This window comes from Cinclus cinclus, chromosome 16 (assembly GCF_963662255.1).
Source record: "Cinclus cinclus chromosome 16, bCinCin1.1, whole genome shotgun sequence".
In the NCBI taxonomy this organism is placed as follows: domain Eukaryota; kingdom Metazoa; phylum Chordata; class Aves; order Passeriformes; family Cinclidae; genus Cinclus; species Cinclus cinclus.
In genome coordinates, this window is record NC_085061.1 from 4729092 (window position 1) to 4748137 (window position 19046).

Sequence of the window (19046 nt, forward strand, 5' to 3'; positions counted from 1 at the left end):
CCTGGAAATGGAAATACTTCTTCAAGGGGAGGAGATCTTTGCTGTGGGGACATCTGTGTTGGGAAAAGACACTTGGCAATTTCCTTTTAATTTTGCAAGTCACTCATAAAGATCAAGTTGTCTTTGCAAATTTAGAAAATACTGTTTGAAACTGGTCTCTGCATGTTGCCAGAGCTTCTGCAAAAAGGTTTTAGCTGCAGTAGCTGTACTAGTTTGGGGTTTCCCCCTTTTTTTGTTCTCCCCTTACTGCTCTTTGATTTTATGCCATGATACCCTGGCAGGACAAGCAGAATGAGGCAGAGTCATCTGGAGAGCTGACTCTGAAAACAGATACAAAATTCCAGAAGAAATTCCTGCTTGGCCTCAAACATGAATATACCTTCTGTGTCAAAGAGTCTCTGCTAACCTTGCCTTGGTGCAAATGGTAGAGGAAAATGAAGGTACAGACTGAAGCAGGACAATTATCCTGTTTGTTTTGCCATCTCCACTGCCAATGATAGGATTTGATTCTGTGCTCTGGACCCTCCTAGATCAGTTGTGTTTAGAGCAGCCAGCACAGATCAGCTGTGCTAAGCACACTGACATTTGGAAATCCCTGTCTGGAAGGGGAATTGAGCAATGAGCTACTGCTAATTATAATAGCTATGTTTAAAATGGGATGTTTGCTTTATTCAGCAAAATCCAACTATGCACCCAGACTAGAGGCTGGAAACGCTCTGGCAGCAGAGGAGACAGGTCCTCAACACACACATTCCCAGGGTGGAAGTGAGGGCAAGGCAAGCACTGCTTTGTCAGAGCAAACATTGCACGGTCTTGTCCTGGGGTGGATGTTGTTACTTAGCAACTTCCAAGAGCGTTGGAAATTTGCTGGAGACCCTCTGAGGCTGAGGCACTCTCCCCACTGTTCTGCTGGATGCCAAAACCACGCTGGCTGTTCTTTCCCAAGCCAAGGATAATGCTGGTTGAAACTCCTCCTTGACCTTTATTTGAGCTGGGATTACCAATGCAGTACTGCTGAGAGCTAGAACAGAAACCAAACTTGATTCGAGTTAACAAAAAAAGTTTGATTTAAACGCAGGTCTTCACTTCCCAATGTTGTTTTCTGGCTGGCTCACAACAATTGCACGAGGAGGTGTGCCCACATGCCTGTTGGGAGTGTGTTTGTGGGGGTAACAGATATCATTAGGGACAGAGCTCACAGCACCATTAAAGACATCTTTTCTGAGCTATCACCAACATCACCAGCTGCCAACAGCCTTGGGCAGCTTGAAGGAAAGCACTGGACCACTCATGGGTGTAAGGTCAGTGTGAGTTGTTCAGTAGCCTTGTTTTAGTTAAAAGGTTATCAAAAGTGACTGTGATATTAGGGGACTTCATTAAGAAAATTATGACTGTGCCACTGATTAATTTATGATAGTCTTTGTTTCATCCAGCTATGACCACACATCATCTTTTTGGGCTCTCATGCGTATCCCACACCCTCTTCCTCACTTTCATTTGGGGCAGAGGCTTCCCATGCCTACTGCTTTTGTCTGAATTTTTATTCGGATTCTAACTCTATCGTAAGCCATTTTTAACTCTCTCAAGTACTACAGTGTTCCTCTCCAAAGACACTGGCCATGCACTCCTCTCTTCAGAAGCACTGACACCCAAAGGCTCCGGGCTGTAGAGCCCTCTCCTTTCTTGGCAAACACGAATATTTTCCAGGTATTCATCTGTCAGCTCAGTGAAAAAAAAATGTTGCTTTATGGTTGGTAGACTGACAATAACTCTTTATCCCTTTAAATTAAAAGTGACACACTCACATAAATCATTATAGCAGTGCTGTGTGCAAACACAGTGCCTGGGTCCGGAGGAGTTATGAGATGACAGTGAACTGGGGTGAATACCCTTATTCTTGACTTTGAGAAGTGCAGTGACAGTGAATCACTCCTAGTGATGAGATGCAGCACTGCTGACTCATTGGGCTGAAATTAGAAGGGCTTTTTTAGGTAGAGATGTAATTCCACCATTTTTTTCTGATGAATGGATAAGAGTGAACATTTTTGATGGCTAATTTACAGATTTCATGAATTAAATGCTGTTTCTTTCCCTCCAGCTGTCAAACCTAGTTGGAGGTAACTTGATGGGGAGAGCTTAGATCCAGGGAGGTTGTCCTGGCAAAAATGCACAGGAAGGAGTTGACAGTTTGGTAGTTTTGATACTTCTTTTTTCTGGATTTGGTGAGTACTGATGTTTGCTTTCATCAAGAGAAGGCTTTGGAGCCTGAATTCATTCTGCTGATAACCAAAAGGATGAAAAAAAAAAGTAAATAAATGAGCAAGGCTTAAAATTTTGCCAGAAAATTAAACAAATGCCCAAACATTTTTCCCCCCCCTCCTTCAGTCAGCTTCTTTATTACATCTAATGGCAAGGGATTCTGTTCCCATTAGCTGCTCTGTCTTCTGTTTGTCTCTAGCTCTGCTTCCCAGTTCAGGAGTGTTAATACAACCTGAGGAAAACATTGTGCTCACCAGATCCCAGAATAGCTTACAGTACCTGTTTTCAGATCACCTAAACAGTGATGAATTACCAGATTCCCAGGTGTGCTTCATCTGTTTTAGGATCAGGTATCCATCTCCTAGTTTGCTTCTTTTCCTTCCCTGGAAGCATCTGCCTGAGAGATTATGTGTTGATGGAGTAGATTTAGAGAAATTCAGGGTCTTTCTCCAAGTTTTCCATTTTATTGCAGCTGTGAAGGTCACCTTTGCTTTGAGGATCAGGGAGACAAGGTTGCTGCCACCTCTGAAGGTGTTGGTGCTGGACTTCTGCACTTATGGTGCTTAATCCTTTTAGTGCTGTGGCCTATCAGGAGTGGTTTGTGTCAACAGTGGCACCTTGTGCTCAGAGATTATCCTTTTTCTAAGGTTTTGGAAGGGTTTTACAGAGTCAGTATTATCTTTGGGTTAGAGAGGGAGAGAAAAGGCAGAGTGGGAACAAAAGCCAGGTTTCTGCTGCAGGGCTGTGCAGCTTACTTTAAGCTAGGTCAAATAGTTTGCCAGGAATAAGAATGTGGACAATTTCTGCTTGGAATCCTGTCTCCATCTCTGTCAGTTGTTCCACAGTCACTTTGTTAACACCCTTTTCTCATAGTCTAACCAGGCAGAGTTTAGGGTTGTTTCATAATAAGCTTACTGTCAAGAATTCTTGACATTACAAGTGATTGTGTCTCTTAAAGAGGAGAGAAATTGGTCTGTCCTTGAGACTCAAGAGCTAGAGAAAGGTGTGGTTATTATCCCCTTGCCCAGTAAATCTTGATAGTGTGTTGAGAGGAGCCCATATCTTTACTAGGGGAGATGTTTTCCCTGTCTTCAGTAATTAGAGCAATGACTTTGGCGATTTTTCAATTTGCAGTTTAATTTTTTTTGTTGTTGCTGTTGTTTAATGCCCAAGAGCTCTGCCTTTATTCCTCCCTGATTTTGGTAACCAGCTCCTTTTTGTCTCTCACTGGGGGGCGGCATTTCCCTGCACAAATCCAGTACAAAACTGGTTTTCAGAGAAGGAGCAGCTCTTGTTTTTTTTGGTGGAAAAATCTCTCACTGCTCTGGACAAAGCAGTGGTCTTCGGTTCCTGAGTGCTGTGGTTTGCTGTGATGCCCAGGAGCACTGGTCCCTGGAGATGTGGGACATCTGGCTTACAGGCATTCTTGTTTCCTGTGTTCCCTGTCCTTGCCTGGGGTAAAATTAAGGACTAAATTACATGGAAAACTATGTTAGCTGTGGCCTGAGACACATGCTTTTCATTGAGCTGCAAACCTATCCTCATAAATCATGTCAGTAAGAAATGGTCTCTGCTTTGCCTATTGCAGCTTTTCTGTGAGTCAGAGCGAGTGTGGTTTCACTGAATTTAAATTTTTGAAACACGTTCAAAAGTTGTTGGGGAATTTTCCTCTTCACTTTTGCATCAGACTGAGCCCCCTGCCACCTCCAATCCAGCTCCTGTGAGATAACATGGTGTTCTGGATGCTTTTGAGACAGCAGCAGAATTTATTTGTAGCTGTTCTTTCCCACTTTATAAAGGATGTGCATTTGATTTTATAACCAGGAGAACGTTCTTGACAACAGCGAAAAGGAGCCTATAAAGCAGCAAGGAAATTATTTAGCAATGGCTAAACTGTCTTCCTGATTGTGATCTCAACTGGTGTGATTTTGTGAAAGACTGGCAGTTTCAACTACAAAGCATCAAAATATGTTAAATTAGAAATGACCAGTTAGTTAAGAGTTATTCTGTAGTGCAGTTCAGAGGTTGCAGAAATAATCCTGCACTGCTGCCCTTGGGCAATAATGGTGTGCAATGGGTTGAAGGCCATGAGTGTTGGCTGGCATGGGATAAATGGATATGTGACTTTAAAGTAAACAGGGAAATGCCTGCATGAACTGTTGAAAGCTCAGTCCCGCGGGTGAGATTCCAGATTGAACACTAATGAAAATTTAATTTCAGTTCTCACAGTATTTTAATATGCAGGATCATAATATGCAAGTAAAGTGAAGTCTGCCTGCAAGTGGCTGATGAGTTACTTCTGCTCAGTCTCTGCCCACCCCCAGAAGTAATCTGTCTGTGGCTTTTGTGAAATCAAAGTTTTTCTTCTGTTTTTCCCCATACCCAGAGCCTCATTCTTTGCAGAGAGGTAATTAATGACTGCAAAGTTCTCTTCAAATTGTTCTCATCCTATTCCTGTGTTGTTCCATGTAACTCATCAGTGTGGTGCTTATGTTTCTACACTGGGTTGAATTCTAATTGTTGCAGTCAGTGCTTTCCTTATCAGAGCTGTCCTGGGAGTGCTGCCATGTTTTCAAGTTTCCTTCTGTATTTCAGCTGCAGCTTCAATGCACTTTTTGCTTTGTCTCCTGAATCTGATAGAAAAATGTGATATTGTGATTTTTTTCTTCTCTTCCTTCTTCCCCAGCCTATGGCACCAGATAAGATGTTCTGGCTTGGACACTGTAGAGGTCACATCACACTTTAGCCACACACTCAAGCCATCCAGCTTGAGCAAAGAGGCTTCAGCTTCTGTCTTCTTTTGTGAGTGATCAGAGAAATAAGTAACTGTGAAATTACCCAGGGAATGGGAAGCAGCCAGCACAAGGAAACTGAAGTGATTTGGCATGTTAGAACATACAAGATTCCCTACTTCTGTGATCGGCAGCTGATACATCCTTGTAAATTTAAATTGTGTGTTAACTTTCTCAAAGAGGAGAACCAAGAATTTATCTTAGAAGTTAATTAATTTGAAATAGCTATTAATTAACATTATACCTAAATTTGCCAATTATCACACTTGACTTGGATTTGCATACAACTGTTGCATATAAAATACTTTTAAGGGTATCTTGGGCTTCAGTGAGCTGTAAAAATGCCATTTTTTTTGCAGCTGTGTTTCTGCTCTGCTAGGCAAAACCTCTTCCTCCTCTCCTTCCCTGCAGAGGTTCTGCCCTTCCAACGAGTGTCCTTCCTTCTGGGACTCACACTTGGGATTTCTAGCTGTAAAAGTACAACCCCAGAATAGGAGCTGTGTATGTTCTCAGGTATTTCCCCTGATGAGAAAGAATAAAAATTGCTCTTTCTAATTTGAGGTAGTGAATGTGCTGCTTGTTTCTCTCCTTTGTAGAGTACCAACGTTGTATTAATGTGACTGTTACAATAATCATGTTTTTTGATGGAAGCATAAGACTAAAATGATGTTTCCAAATGAAGGTTGTTTTGATTTATTCCCTGTATGCAGCACACCTAATTTTGCTTCCTGAAATCTTTTAAGCAAGCTTTTATTTTATGGTGTTGGCTGTTGCCACTGCTGTGCTTGTACCTGTGAGCTATTTAATGTGCCACATCGAGGAGTAAATTAATGCAGGTCCACAAAGTGAACACTTCGATTTGCTAATTGCTTGTAGAGCAGAGGGTATTGTTGTGTAGAGAAAGACTGTTCATTAGAGACTGAGTAGTTAATTTTTCCCTACAAATGGGGCTCACATTTGAGCTGCTTGCCCATCATTCAGGGCAGCCAGCTCACCATCAGCCCCCAGAGGGGACTGGGGGGCTCTGGATGTAATCTGTTTAACAGCTGCATTGTCACCACCAGATTGCTTCAGTTTCCTTCATTAAACCTTCCCTGACCAGCCTCCTCCAGTGCTGTAAGTGAAGGCTGTCTTTTGGAAGGTACAGAAGACAAATTATTGATGCAGGGAAGCGAGTTAAACAATTCAGAAATGTCTCCTTGGAGCGGAGTTGGTTCCTCTTCTTGGAAACTGTTCTTGCTCATCTTTTAGTCCAAGCTGCAAATTCCCAGTGAGGCTGGAGCAGAGGTTCTTTTCTTCCTGCCATTCTCTTTTGAGGATGACAATCCACTGACAGATTAGTCTATGTTGCCATGTAAGATGAATATTTTGAATTGACAAACCCTTTTTTGAAAGCTTGAAGTAATTGTCTGAGTACTTGAGAGGATTTTTTTCCCCTGCTTTGCTACTTGATTTTCCCTTACCTGGTTGTGCTGCCTTCAGTGGGTGAATTGCACTGTATTTGTATATCTGATTCATAATATCTGTTTGCATATCAGGTTTCTTAATGGTTGAGCTCAGTGATCTGTGGGAATTTAACATGTGTCTTAAGTAAAGAGAAATTCCTTGGAGCTTGAAGTTAACTTTTATGCGTAGCTTGAAAACCCAACAGAGAAGTCTATCCTACTGAGAGATTCCTGAGGTACCATGGTGGGATATGATCAATTGAAAAGACCCTAAGACAGAGCTGAGCTACTCAGAGAATCATGGAACGGTTGGAAGGGACCTTAACAATCATCTTTGTGTGGGCAAGGATACCTTCTTAGGTGAGGCTGCTCAGAGACCCATCCAACCTGGCCTTGGACATTTCCAGGGATGGGGCAGCCACAGCTTCCCTGGGCATCTGTGCCAGGGCCTCAGCACCCTCACAGGGAAGAGTTTTTTCCTAATGTCTGATCAAAGCCTGCTCTTTTGCAGCTTGAAGCCATTCCCCTTGTCCTGTCACTAGCCACATGGCTTTTCCTAGAGCAGAACTCTGAAATGGGACAGGCTAACTGCTGCAGCATCTGCTGGACCCCCTGTACCTTCCCACTGTTCTCAATTTACTCACCACAATTGGGTAGGTCAATAAGGCAATAAGGCAATTTATTAATTTTTTTGATAAGGAATGGGCAAACAGCACTGGGGATGCAGGGAGTCTTCACTCCACCAACACTTTGATCCTACCCCTGGTCACTGCCCCTTTTACAGGCAGTTTCTTGTTGGGCTGTGTCATGCCTACTGTGATGGGGTACAAGTCCCAGCATGCTGGCTAGCAGGGCTAGCTACAAGCCCCCACCAGGTCTGGACAAGGCTCAAATATGTTTTCAGGTTATACTCCTAGCAAGCAGGCAACAGCACTGACAAGTTTGTTCATGTTTGCACAAGCCCGCATTTTCTTTTTACATAAAAAGTGGATACAATTTATAATTATAATGGGAAAATAATAAAAAAGACATAAAAACAAAAGCTAACAATTTAAAGTGATTTAAATATAATGACATCATTAAATTTTCCTGTATCTCATGTCCATGCTTTGAGTTCAGTATTCTTGTTTATATTGATCCCACGGTGTATTTCTATAATGATACAAAACACTATGTACTATTTCACACCACCACCCCTGAAAGGCCCGTGTCCAACCCTCATGTTTTCCTTGTCTGCGTGTTCCCAGACGTGGCTGCACTGAGAAACCCAGCAGTTCATTCCTCAGAAGATGCATTCCAAGAAACAACATAACATTGGGGGGTTTTTTTGGGTCTTTTCTGGCGAATGCCTGGGTAATGGGAGCAGGGGCTGAGCAGCCAGCAAGGCACCAGGTCAGAGCTCTCTGCAGCTCCTGGGCTCTGGGGGCTGGCAGCTCCTCCCCAGCTCTCTGATTAAGGGAGATGTGGGGATAAGTTCAGAGCCTAATTTCTCCTTCACAATTAAAAATCCGTGCATCTGTCATGCTGCTGGTGATTAGTTTGTATTTTCTTGTGGCCTAGAAGGAATATGGCATTGAATCACTTTGCCAGCAGCTGTCCTCCAACAGCTGAGGGAGGTTCAGTATTTGATTTAGGCTAATAAAAAGTCTGAGATAGGGCTGATGTTTACAAACTGGACGTGATAAAGCATCCAGATCAGCTGCATCACAGCCTGGCAAGTGCAGACACTGGGGACCCTGCTGAAAATGTGGGTTTTGTCTGATGCTTCCCCAGCTGGCTGAGTGGGTGGGCAGGGACCCCACTCTGGGCTGTGAGTGCATCCAACAGCATCAGTGAGCTGGGGAAGCCTCCTGGTTTCCAGCTTTGTCATTGCCACAGCCCTCAGCACATTAAATATGTCCCTTTTGCTCTTCTGTGAGAGTTGCAGTCAAACCGTATGTTTAAAAATCTTTTAATCTTCATAAATCATTTCTTCCAGCAGTCTAGTAAGTTTTGTAGCTGCTCTCAGAATTCCCACTAGTTACTGACTCTTTCCCTTTGAGATGAGCTGCCTAGAAATGAATGCAATGAAGAAAACCTGCTTTGTGATTTAGTTCTTATCTGATTGCTTCTCCAAATCATATTGATCTGCTGTTGTTGTGCTGCTGGCTTGGACTTGCTGTCCAGGTTTCTCTGTTGGCATAGCACCTTGAAATAGTTATTTTCCCCAAGCCATATCAAATATTAGATAAATTATGGCATATTTCCTGCTTGTATTTTCAATTTTCCCCATCCCTTTGTATTATTTCTCTCTTGCCTTAAACATTTTTTCCAGCCTTTTCCTGAGGTAAAATGTGTTGGAGTCTTTGCTATTCTTTGCTTTTCTTCTGACTTTTATGGAGGTATTATATTTTAAAATGCTCTTATACCCATCTGGTTAAACAGGCTCCTAGGGTACTGTTACCTTGGTGTTACAAATATGTATTTACATCTAAATAAATACTTACAGTGTGAGGGTGACCAAAGCTTGGCACAGTGTGATGGGTTGATCCAGGCTGGGTGCCAGGTGCCCACCAAAACCACAGGGGGATTGAGCTTTGAGGGGATTCCCTCTCTTCCAGTGTGGGTTACCCTGTGATTCCATGGGAGTCTGTGTGAGCAGGAGGCTGAACAGAGACTTGACCCTCAAATTCAGGACTGATAGCTACTGTACGAAAGTACATTATTTTTAATGTAATTTTTAATGAAGTAATTCTTGTATCTGGTTTAGAATAGACTAGTGGTTCCCATTTAAAGGTCATCTTCATATAGAGAAAGCTAATAATTATACAGAACAGTTGGGGTAGTCTGTAATCAAAAATATTCAATCAATTTTGGGGTGTTCTGCAGAGTTTATGCCAGCACCTCTCCTAAATAAACTCTCTAAGGTCATGTTTTCTAATTCTTCCCCAAGCAACTCCTGGCTCCAGCCTGCTGCTGTCACTGTACCTGCTTCAGTAGCAGTAGGGAAAAGTCTTTCCCCAGTATCTGCAGTTTTACAGTTCCCTGATGTTTCCACATCAAACTTGGTGATCATTTCACTTTTTCTCTTCGCTTGCTTGTCCAGGCACTCCAGTTTTGTTTGGGGTTGGCGTTTCCTGCAGTGGGAGAGGTTCTCCTGTGCCAGGTCCCAGCCTTGTATTAAAACCCTTTTCACCTTCTTTCAGTGTCTCTTCCTTAAATAATGTCACATCATCCCCAGCCCTGCACAGCAAGAAGCTGAATCTTTTTCAGTTTCTGCTGAGCTGGGGCCAGCCAGTTCCCTTGGGCCAGGGAAATTTTGAACTGTTTGCTTGTTTGTTTGCAAAATGGAACTTCTGCTGTGCTGAATACTTAGATTGTATTTTTTTTATTATTATTTATTTGCTTGCATTTCAGTGCAGTTAGCCTCCAAAGCTGAATGTTTTGCTGTTCACTGTAATAAACTGCTTGCTGTCTGTCTCTGGTTTGGATGTGGCACTCAAAAGACTCATTTCATTTGGTGAGAAGTTGAGAGACTCCAGAGGGTTTTAATGAATATTTGCTTGAAATGATACAAATCACTTTGTAGGAAAGTTGGTTTTATTTCTTTTTATTTGTTTACATTGTTTAAATTATCTTATGTGTCATCAGTGAGTATTTTTTGGGGTTTCTGCTCAGCAGAGAAAGGCTGATTGCCTTTCAGAGTGTTAGGAAATCAAGGCTGTGGGAAGAAATAGCACTCATGTATTATGTGTGGCTTCTCTGAACTGTCTCCTAAATACCCATTTGGTTTAAAATCCTTTTTCTTAAACAAAACTCTGTAAAAGATCCTTTTCTGAGTCAAATTCCTGTTTCCCCTCAGATTACGCCAGGATAACCAAAGGTATTTCTAATCTGGTTTGAGATTCTTTACATTTCAAATTTCCCATTAAAAAACAAAAAATGCTGCACTGAGATTTTTCTCACAGAAATTCAGGAGATTTCTTGATGTTTTACCACAGAATTTTGGAAGGCTTCCAAACCCAACCCTGAACTCCAGAAATTCAACAGAACATTTTCCATGAAGTTAGCTTGGAACACACACTCCTTTCAGGGGCTATGGAGCTCCTTTTCTTCAAAGTTAAACTGGGCAAAACTGGGTGGGTTTTAGACCACTCTTTGGGCTGGCTCATCTGGTGGCATTCTCTGCAATAAACCTTCTTTTCTTGTGTATGCAGACTTCAGGCTCTTTGAGACAGGACTGTCTCATGGCATGGGATGCTGACAGGACACAACAAGACCAAACACTTAGAATTCGTTCTCAATGTCAGGAAAATCATGGTGCCATCTGTGATTTTATTTTGGGAGGGGGGGGGGTGTTAGGGACAAGAGTCTTATTAAATTTCCAAAATTACATCCCTAGACTTAATTTCCTTTTTGTTTTTTATTTTTTTCCCCCCTTGTGTGTGTGTCTTGAAGGCTCAGCTGTCTCAGGTTCTGGAAGAAGTGGGAAGCCACAAGCAAAGAGCAGAGATGGTAAGTGTTCAATTTCTGCCTTTTTTTCTTTCCCCTGGTTGTTTTATGGAGTGGGGATATGTAAAGTTCAGTTCATTTAAACAGTGGATCAGTTCCAAATACGCAGAAGTGATCAGCAAATAAACATTGCAAAACTTGTGTTGCTGCTTCCAGTCTTGGCACTCCCTGTCTCCATACTCACCTGGAAAAAGTGTTGGATGAGATCTAGAGGTCTGTCTTCCTTTTTTATTTTTTTTTGGCAATTCCTTTTCTCCTTAGCAGTTCTAGATCAGAAGCGAGCATTTAATTTCATACTGAATTAACTCCTTTCTTTGGGGGCCTTTGATTCAGTCTCAAGTGTTCAAAGGACAGGCAGATGAGATACAAGAGAATTACCACAAACTATATTTTTATAATATCTGTTAATTTTCTGCTGGGTTCATCTATTTTATTGGTGCTTCCCTCAAGGACCAAAAATAATAAAAGGATACAAAACCAGGTAGCAGGGAGGTTTATGTGCCTTTTCATGACTTGAATATGATTTTTTTATATTCAGAAATAAATGAGGTGTCAGTGTTAAGCCATTTCATGAGCTGATGTTTTTGCTAATGGATGAACTGTGGGATTCCTGCAATTTTTTCTAGTCACAAGGAAAACCTGAGCAGTGTCCAAGATGCAGAGACTCATTCTGTAGATGCGATTAATTTTATTACTAATATAAAAATAGGCCTGCAGCATTGGGCTAGTAAATATGTGCTAAACAGACATCTGTTCTAAAATCCAAATCATGAACTAGAGTGCCAACACAGGTCTTTTTAGAACTCCAGCAGGGCACTGAAGGGCAGGATGAGGTGCCCCTACTGTGCTATTAATGGGTTGCCATAGGTCTGTTAGGTTTTTTTTGTTTGTTTGTTTGTTTGTTTGTTTTTATTCATGCCTCTTGCTGTTTCAACATCAGATTTTCCATCATGAGAGCGTTAATTGATTCTGGTTTTGGGGTGGTCTCACGTTGTGGGCAAACATTTTTGTATGCCCAGCTGCTTTCTGTGGTGATACAGGCCACAACTGATACTTCCAAAGACAACTGAATTAATCCTATTTACCATCTGATCTCATTATGTGCTGCCTTGTAACAGTTTCAAATTCTGTACAGTCAGTTTTGCTGTTGTGCTCGCTGGATGCATCAGAGGAAAGACTTGCTGTTAAGTTTAAATGTGACGTTCTGAGTTTTTCGGGTTTTTTCTTTTAGAACATTTCAAAGTTGTGGTTTTTTTTTTTTTTTTTTTTTGTTCTCATTAAGCCTGTTTTTGAGTTGTTTGCCTTCAAAAATTTGTGGTATTAAGCGGGCTAGCAGAGGGCTGGAGAAGCTGGAACTTCCAGTGTTAAAGCATTAATTGGTGTTGTGCATCATCCATCAGCAGAGGATAAAGCAACAGCCAGTGTTCAGTGCCTATTCCCAAGAGTTTCTCAGTGGAAAACTGCTGGTCTTGTGATCTTCCAGTAACTCCTTCATCAACCTCTCATGAGCAGGCTGTTTTCTGTGGTGGTTTATACCATGGATTGCAGATTGTGAGGTGTGGACTTTATTCAGGAGCTTGAATTTATTTAGTAAATACAGGAGAATTGATTCATACAGAGGAAAAGAGATTTTTTTCCCCCCTCTATCTTTTGCTACTTTGAGGGAAAATCTGGTAATATAGCTCCTTCTTTTCACTGGTGGTGTGTGGTTCTTCTGCATCCCCATGAAAAGCTCCCTGGTAGGGGAAATTGTTGTCACTTGGTGTGTTGTGCAGTGTTGATGGTGACTGAGGTCTGTCCCCTTAGGATGGGGCTGTTCCATAGCTGCCTGCCACGGGCTCCTGTGGATATGCCACCAGCCCCACTCTCATCCCTGCCATCCAGCAAAATGCTGTTTAGGTTGGTTTTTCCCCCACTTTCCAGATCAGTGTCTCACTTGGATTGCCTGATTTTCAGGCTCCTTTAAATATGACACTTCAGCAGAATTATTTGCCTGGTTTGGATTGCTGGCCTCTCTCCTTCCTTTTCATCCCTTTCACCCGTGAGCCTCCAGTCTCAGTTTGATGTTGAGCTGGGAATGCTGAAGGGCTTGTCCTGCTCTGGGTGCTGACAGATGTGGATATTGTTTTTCATCAGCTCTTCTGATGAAAAACCAGTCCTAAGGGAAGTGGAACAAACTTGTCAGGTGCTCTCGTGCAGTCTGGTGAGTCCTTTGAGCTGCTTCTGGGACAAAACTCTGTGCAGGTGACATCTCTGCTGCTGCCCTGAAGAGCTCTGATGGCTCTGCCACCCTCCCTGGGGCACTGGAAATGAAGAATCATCCTCTGGCTCCAGGGAACTGGCTGGCTGATGGCACCTCACTGAGGAGAACCAAGGACTTCTTTCCATCAGTGGGGGCATCTCTGGTGTCCTGGTAAATGAGTCATTCTTCCCATAGCAATATTTAAAAGTGCAGTACTTGGGGGATAAATCTGATGGGATTGTGGCCTCGATACAACAGTATCTGCACGTTCAGGGCCCTCTCCTCCAAGGACAAGCTCAGGGAATTGTGTCTCCAGGAACACAGATGGCAGATGAAGGGTGTAGTGTGTGCTAGGGAGCTCTGTGGGAGGCCAGAGCACAAGGTCCTGCCATAGGAAAATGGGATGCCAGTGGAATGGAATGGCTGTTCTGACTGTTCAGTGCAGGGATTCTTTGCTTGTCAACTCAAAGTGAGTGTGCTACTGAAGGAACAACAAAAAAGGAAATTTAAGTGTCTTCAGTTAATTGCAGTTGACAAGACAAAGGCAGTTTGACTTTCCAGTATTAATTAGCAAACCCATACTAATTAGCTTGTATAAGCACAATTCATGCCTCTTTCCCTAAATGCAATTAATATTGCAACTGAAGACATCTCTGGGCTGTGCCTCTGTATCATTAACATACTTTGCCCTAATTAGACACGGCCAGTAGTGGCTAGAGAAATGAGTTTATGATTACAACCATAAAAAACCCTCTAATATCTTATATCCTTCAGGGAACTTGAACCTAGAGTTTATTTTTTGATTTAAGAAAAATCACCCTTATCACTGTGCTGTGTAATTAACAATGAAACTTTGATTTTCCTCTTCCTCTAACCCTTCACTTATTTATTTTTCTTTATTCACAGTTTAAGCATGTTCATGTGTCTGCTCATAAGACACACGAGTCACCACTTTTGATAGGGCTCAGGTCACTGAGCTGCCCAACAGATCAGTGGGTTTTTTCTGTCTTTTATTTGCTCAGTGTTTGTTGTTTCCAATCTTTTTGTATGAATGTGTGCTTTTCTGACAATTTGATCAGCACTGGAAGTTTTCTTTATTGAGGCTGGTGCTACAGTGTCTTTATTTCCAGGACGTGCGAGGAGGTTGCCCAGAGTTCACACAACTCCCTGATCTGTGGTCCCAGGATCTTATTTCTCATGGTATGTTAGTTTAGTGCTCTACTGGCCTAAACCTGAGAGAGAGCTTCACTCGCACCAAAATATTATTTGTGGAAAATGCCTTCTTGTTTGTTATATTATTTTTCTTTCCCTCCCTGAGGGAGGGAAACAGAAGACGTGTTTGTTTTTGTAATTTTCGTTTGCCTTTTTTATATCCCTTTATAGACACGAGGAGATTGTTTGGCTCAAGCTTGCCATCCAAGCAACAGCTCTGATCCCTGATCTTACACTTTCTTCCAGTCTGGTTCTGTAGCAGGGGGCATTCATGTCAAGATTTTTTGTTCTCCATCATTAATCCCTGAGGGAAGTCAGCTTGGTATTAAAAAAGCATCACCTGTATTTTCATTACCCTGAGGTGCTGTGGGTATCTTTTGGCTTTCATCTTCAAAAGACAGCTTGGCCCATGTGGGCTCTGAAATCTATAGACTGCTCTTTGGAACAAATTAAATTTCACCCTCCAGCAGATTAAAAAGGATGGATATAAGAATCTGAAGAATTGCTTAGCAGGGTGGGAGGTAAAGAAGATTTGAAGCCCAAGAATGCAGCCATCACCAAATGAATGGCATAAATTGACTGTCCTTACAGAGGGAGTAAAGGCGACGTAAAATTAATATAATCAACACCCCTTGCCTCGAGGAGAAGTGTTGGTTAACCCTTTGCAGAGAACAGGAGACCTTTATTTAAGTGCAGCAGGTCAGCAATAGTTAAAGAGCCAATTACGTGCTCAGTCTGATGAAATGAAAAGGTTTAGGATTAACATAAATGTCAGTGGCTGCCTACACTGGTGGTTATCAGGAGTAGAAATGGAGACAGAAAGGAGAGGACACGAAGGAAATAAACTCAGGGAACACTGAGCTTGATGTAGGTGGGAGCTAGCTCTTAACTGGAAGGCAACATGGAAAAATTATTACTATGTTTTTAATTTACAGGTCATGTCAAAGATAGTAGGAGAAAAATACAAACTTTATTATAGAAAGACCTGCCCTGGATTACTGGCCAATAGAGCTCATTTAATTCTTGTTTAACAGTTACTGAACAGAAAGCAAGAAATACAACAGACCAAGAACCAGAACAAAAATGGTGTTCATTAGTGGAAATGTAAATTCTCTGTATTATCTGTAACAGGAAGGTAATTAAATGTGGGATTAGAGGGCTGAACCACACAGTTACAAATTAAAATAAAGCTTTGCTGGAACATCTTTAGAACCAACAGGTTGGGAGGGGCAGGAGACAACTGTCTGGTGCAGGAAGTCTCCATCTGTCAAAAGTGTATTGCATAATTTCGGAATTGATTTAGCAGGTGACAGCAAATCTCCTTCCCATGTGACAGATTTTATCCTGACACTTTGTGAGGCCAGCAAAGCCAAGACATATGAGCAGTGTGGCACTCAACTGAGCAGCAGGGTGAATAGTTTTAGTAGGGCAATCTTAGAGAAATATCCACTTCTCAAATCAGATTGAAAAGCATGAACCGGGTTATAAAGAGACAGCAAAAGAAGCTAATCCAGAATGAAATGATATAGTAACAGAAGACTAGAAGAGGACTTTTAGATCATAAAGTCCAGTCCTTCAGTAACTGAGGCAAATGCAGCATATATTTCAGTTCATAAATTTATCAAGCTTGTCTTGAAACTGCTCTGGCTGTTTGTACCATTACTGTCATGGAGAGACTTCTCTAATAGCTGAAATCTTCCCAGTTCCAACTGAAAATATATGTGCAGTTAATATCCATTTTTTTCTTGTGCTAATATTCTCCTTAAACTACAGTGACTGTTCTCCCTCCCTCATATTTATGCCGTGACATATTTATAGAGAACAATTGTTCTCTCCCAGCCTTTCATTTGTCTAGGTTAAACAAATCAAGCTCTGCAGCCTCCTCTTAAAATGGCTCTTCAGTTTCCTCATGAATCTTGCAGCTTTCTTTAAATCTCTTCCTCTTTCTGTCTCTCCTTTGAAGATTACTGATCAGAGTGGCCACGTCATTCCAGGTGATGTTCCAGCAGAGGCTTTTGCAAAAGTGTCTTCCTCAGGATCGTGGAGTACAGGCAGGAACCTCTTCCACTTCTGTGGCAGAAGAGCTGAGCTGTATCCAGGTCATCACCCATTTCCAGTGCTGATGTTCATCCTGGGATCAGTTCATCTGCCCCACTCTGCTCCTCTGGAGTTTCTGGCTGAGGAAGGCTCAGTTTGTAGGAGGGGTTCCAGCTGTTTTAGGGCTTGCGCTCTGACATTCCAATTCTGTGCTGTTCCTCCAGTTTTCACATAGCTTCCTCTTTCTGATCAGTTTATACTCCTCTGTGGTAAAGCCTCTGCGCTATCAGTAACTGTATTTGTGCATTTGTATTTTTATCCCCAAGGTCTTAATTGAATTTTGATTTGAATGTGTCTGAGACATCTTTTTCCTCTATCGGGTAGTTTTACTTTAACAGAGCCATTTATTGCCTGTTTACTTCAGTGTTTGTATCTTTCTTCACTTTATCGTGTGATCCTGTAAATTCTGAATTACGAGTTGTTAGAAGAGGGGGATGACTGTGCAGGAGTCATTGATACCCTGTTTTGACTCTTCCCCCTGTTTTAACTGTGGAGTTTTGGTTCTGAAGGTGAAGTGAAGCCTAGAATAGAGGGATGGGAATACACTTGTCCTTTCCCTGGCAGAGAGCTCTCAGTGCCTGTTGTAAACAACTACATTAAAACTGGTCCCTGCTTTTCCCCACGGGGTAAGAATATAGTGAGCTCTGAGGTACACAGACAAGGTTATTTTTTTTCTCTTTCTCTTAGCCTGGGGAATGATGAACAGCCTCAGCTGGTGTGTTGCACCTGCTGCGTGTTCCCTCTTGGAAAATTCATGTTCAACACACAAAACCATGGTGCCATTGGAAGCATCTGCTGCAGGTGACTGTGGCCAAAGCAGGGAGTGTGGAGGAAGCCTTGGGATCCTGGTGGGTGAGGGCTGGCAAGCTGCCTGTAGGCTGGTGATCAGCATGTTATACCTCTGCACCTTACTGTCTCAATGCTATTCTAATTAGGTGAGAAGGAGAGGCTTAGTGAGTCAGTTCTCGTGGTTTATCTCTGTTTTAAAAATCTAGCTGGGCACATGGGATCAAATAGCACATTGCCTTCAAATTAAAAAGAAATAAACGGTCTGTTTAAAAGTCCCATTACACAAATGAACCTGCTGTTGGATCCATTAACATGGAAGTTTTATGGGACATGGCAGCACCGTTTGGTTTCAGCAGGACTGTTTTCATTTGCTCTTCCAAGGTGATAAGAGCTGACATGGGATTAGCACTGGCAGGAGGAAGAAATGTGGCTGCCTGAAGTGGAGAGCTGCCTTCCTGCTGCTTTTCCCTGTGGGACAGGTGCTGCCAGACTGGGAGGAAATGGTCTGACCCAGTCCTGAAGAGCAATTCCAGCTCAGATGGCACTCATGGACATTGCCCTAATTCCCAGCCCATCATTTGGGGTGGCCTCCGTGCCACAGGTGTACCCCTAAAACCTGAGCTGTACTGACAGGCATGGTGATAACAGGAACAAGGACTGGAGAGGGAGAAGTGGGGAGGACTTTTTCTCTTCAGTTGTTGAGCAGAGGAGGAAAGTGAGTAGTTGTCCTGTTTAGAAGGTGCTGCAGCTGAAGTGGCCCATGTCAGTGTCACTGTTGTCACTAAAATCTGAGTTACACAGTTACTTGGTTAAATGAGAACAGGATAGGGATATTATCAGAGGCTTTATTCTGGTAGGCACAGCCTGGAGACACAAAAGACTTATTTAATAGACATGCAATAATTGTGCTTTTCTAGGCTTCATTCATCTCCACAGAGCCTGCAAGAAGTTTATGGGCTACCTCAGACTCACTTGGTTCAATTTAGCTGAGCTAAAATTTCTTTGAGAATGCAGGGGCTCTACGTTATGTTCAGCACTTTGAGAAGACCAGGTGAGAGTTCCAGGATGCCTCTAGAATTCTGTCATTTCTGCTCCTTTATTCTGCCTTCCTAAAAAGCAGTCTGGAGATGCTGTAGAATGGACATGAAGTTCCAGTGCACATCCAGAGAGGGAAAGGAAGATTTGGGGCTGTTGAACAATCGTGTTAGGATGGGACAAAATGATAATTGATTTGCAGCTTCCTTGTGACAAGGATGAAGACCAGTTTCCTTCTGCTTTCACAGCTCTGGGAAGCTGTGCCTGCATCAGAAGAGCACCATCCTGAGAGCTCTGATGCAAGAGATACAATTCTGTAAGCACAGCTTGTTCTGAACATGCAGGGGGATGTGAAGCTCTCCAGCTATGGGAACTGGGGGAGCATGGAGGGCATGTTCAGAGGATATGCCTGCAGATCAAAGGTTGCTGGATACTCTTCTTCTTGCCTGGGGCTGGCTTTGTGTATACAGAAAGGGAGATAAAGACTTTAAAAAAAAGTTTAAGTTTCAAGACTTAGTCCTTACACTGACAGCCTAATCAGCTTCTTACATCATTTGTTTTCAGTCTTTTTTTGTGTCTCAGTGTCCTTAGAAGAGCTTGTTCCCAGTGTTTCTTGCCTTTGGCAGATGGATGCTGGGGGTAGGTAGTAGCTGTGGCAGGCTGGGGTCTGTCAGGGCAGCAGAG

General features: G+C 42.5%; 1 protein-coding gene across 1 annotated transcript in view; it reads left to right on the forward strand.

Moving 5' to 3' along the window:
* The window catches only part of MAD1L1 (mitotic arrest deficient 1 like 1), a 343907-nt gene that overhangs the window by 154485 nt on the left and 170376 nt on the right, over positions 1-19046 (forward strand). Inside the window, exon 12 of the mRNA XM_062503321.1 lies at positions 10934-10990. Within this exon, the coding sequence (XP_062359305.1) occupies positions 10934-10990 (57 nt within the window). The remainder of the gene's footprint in view (positions 1-10933; positions 10991-19046) is intronic.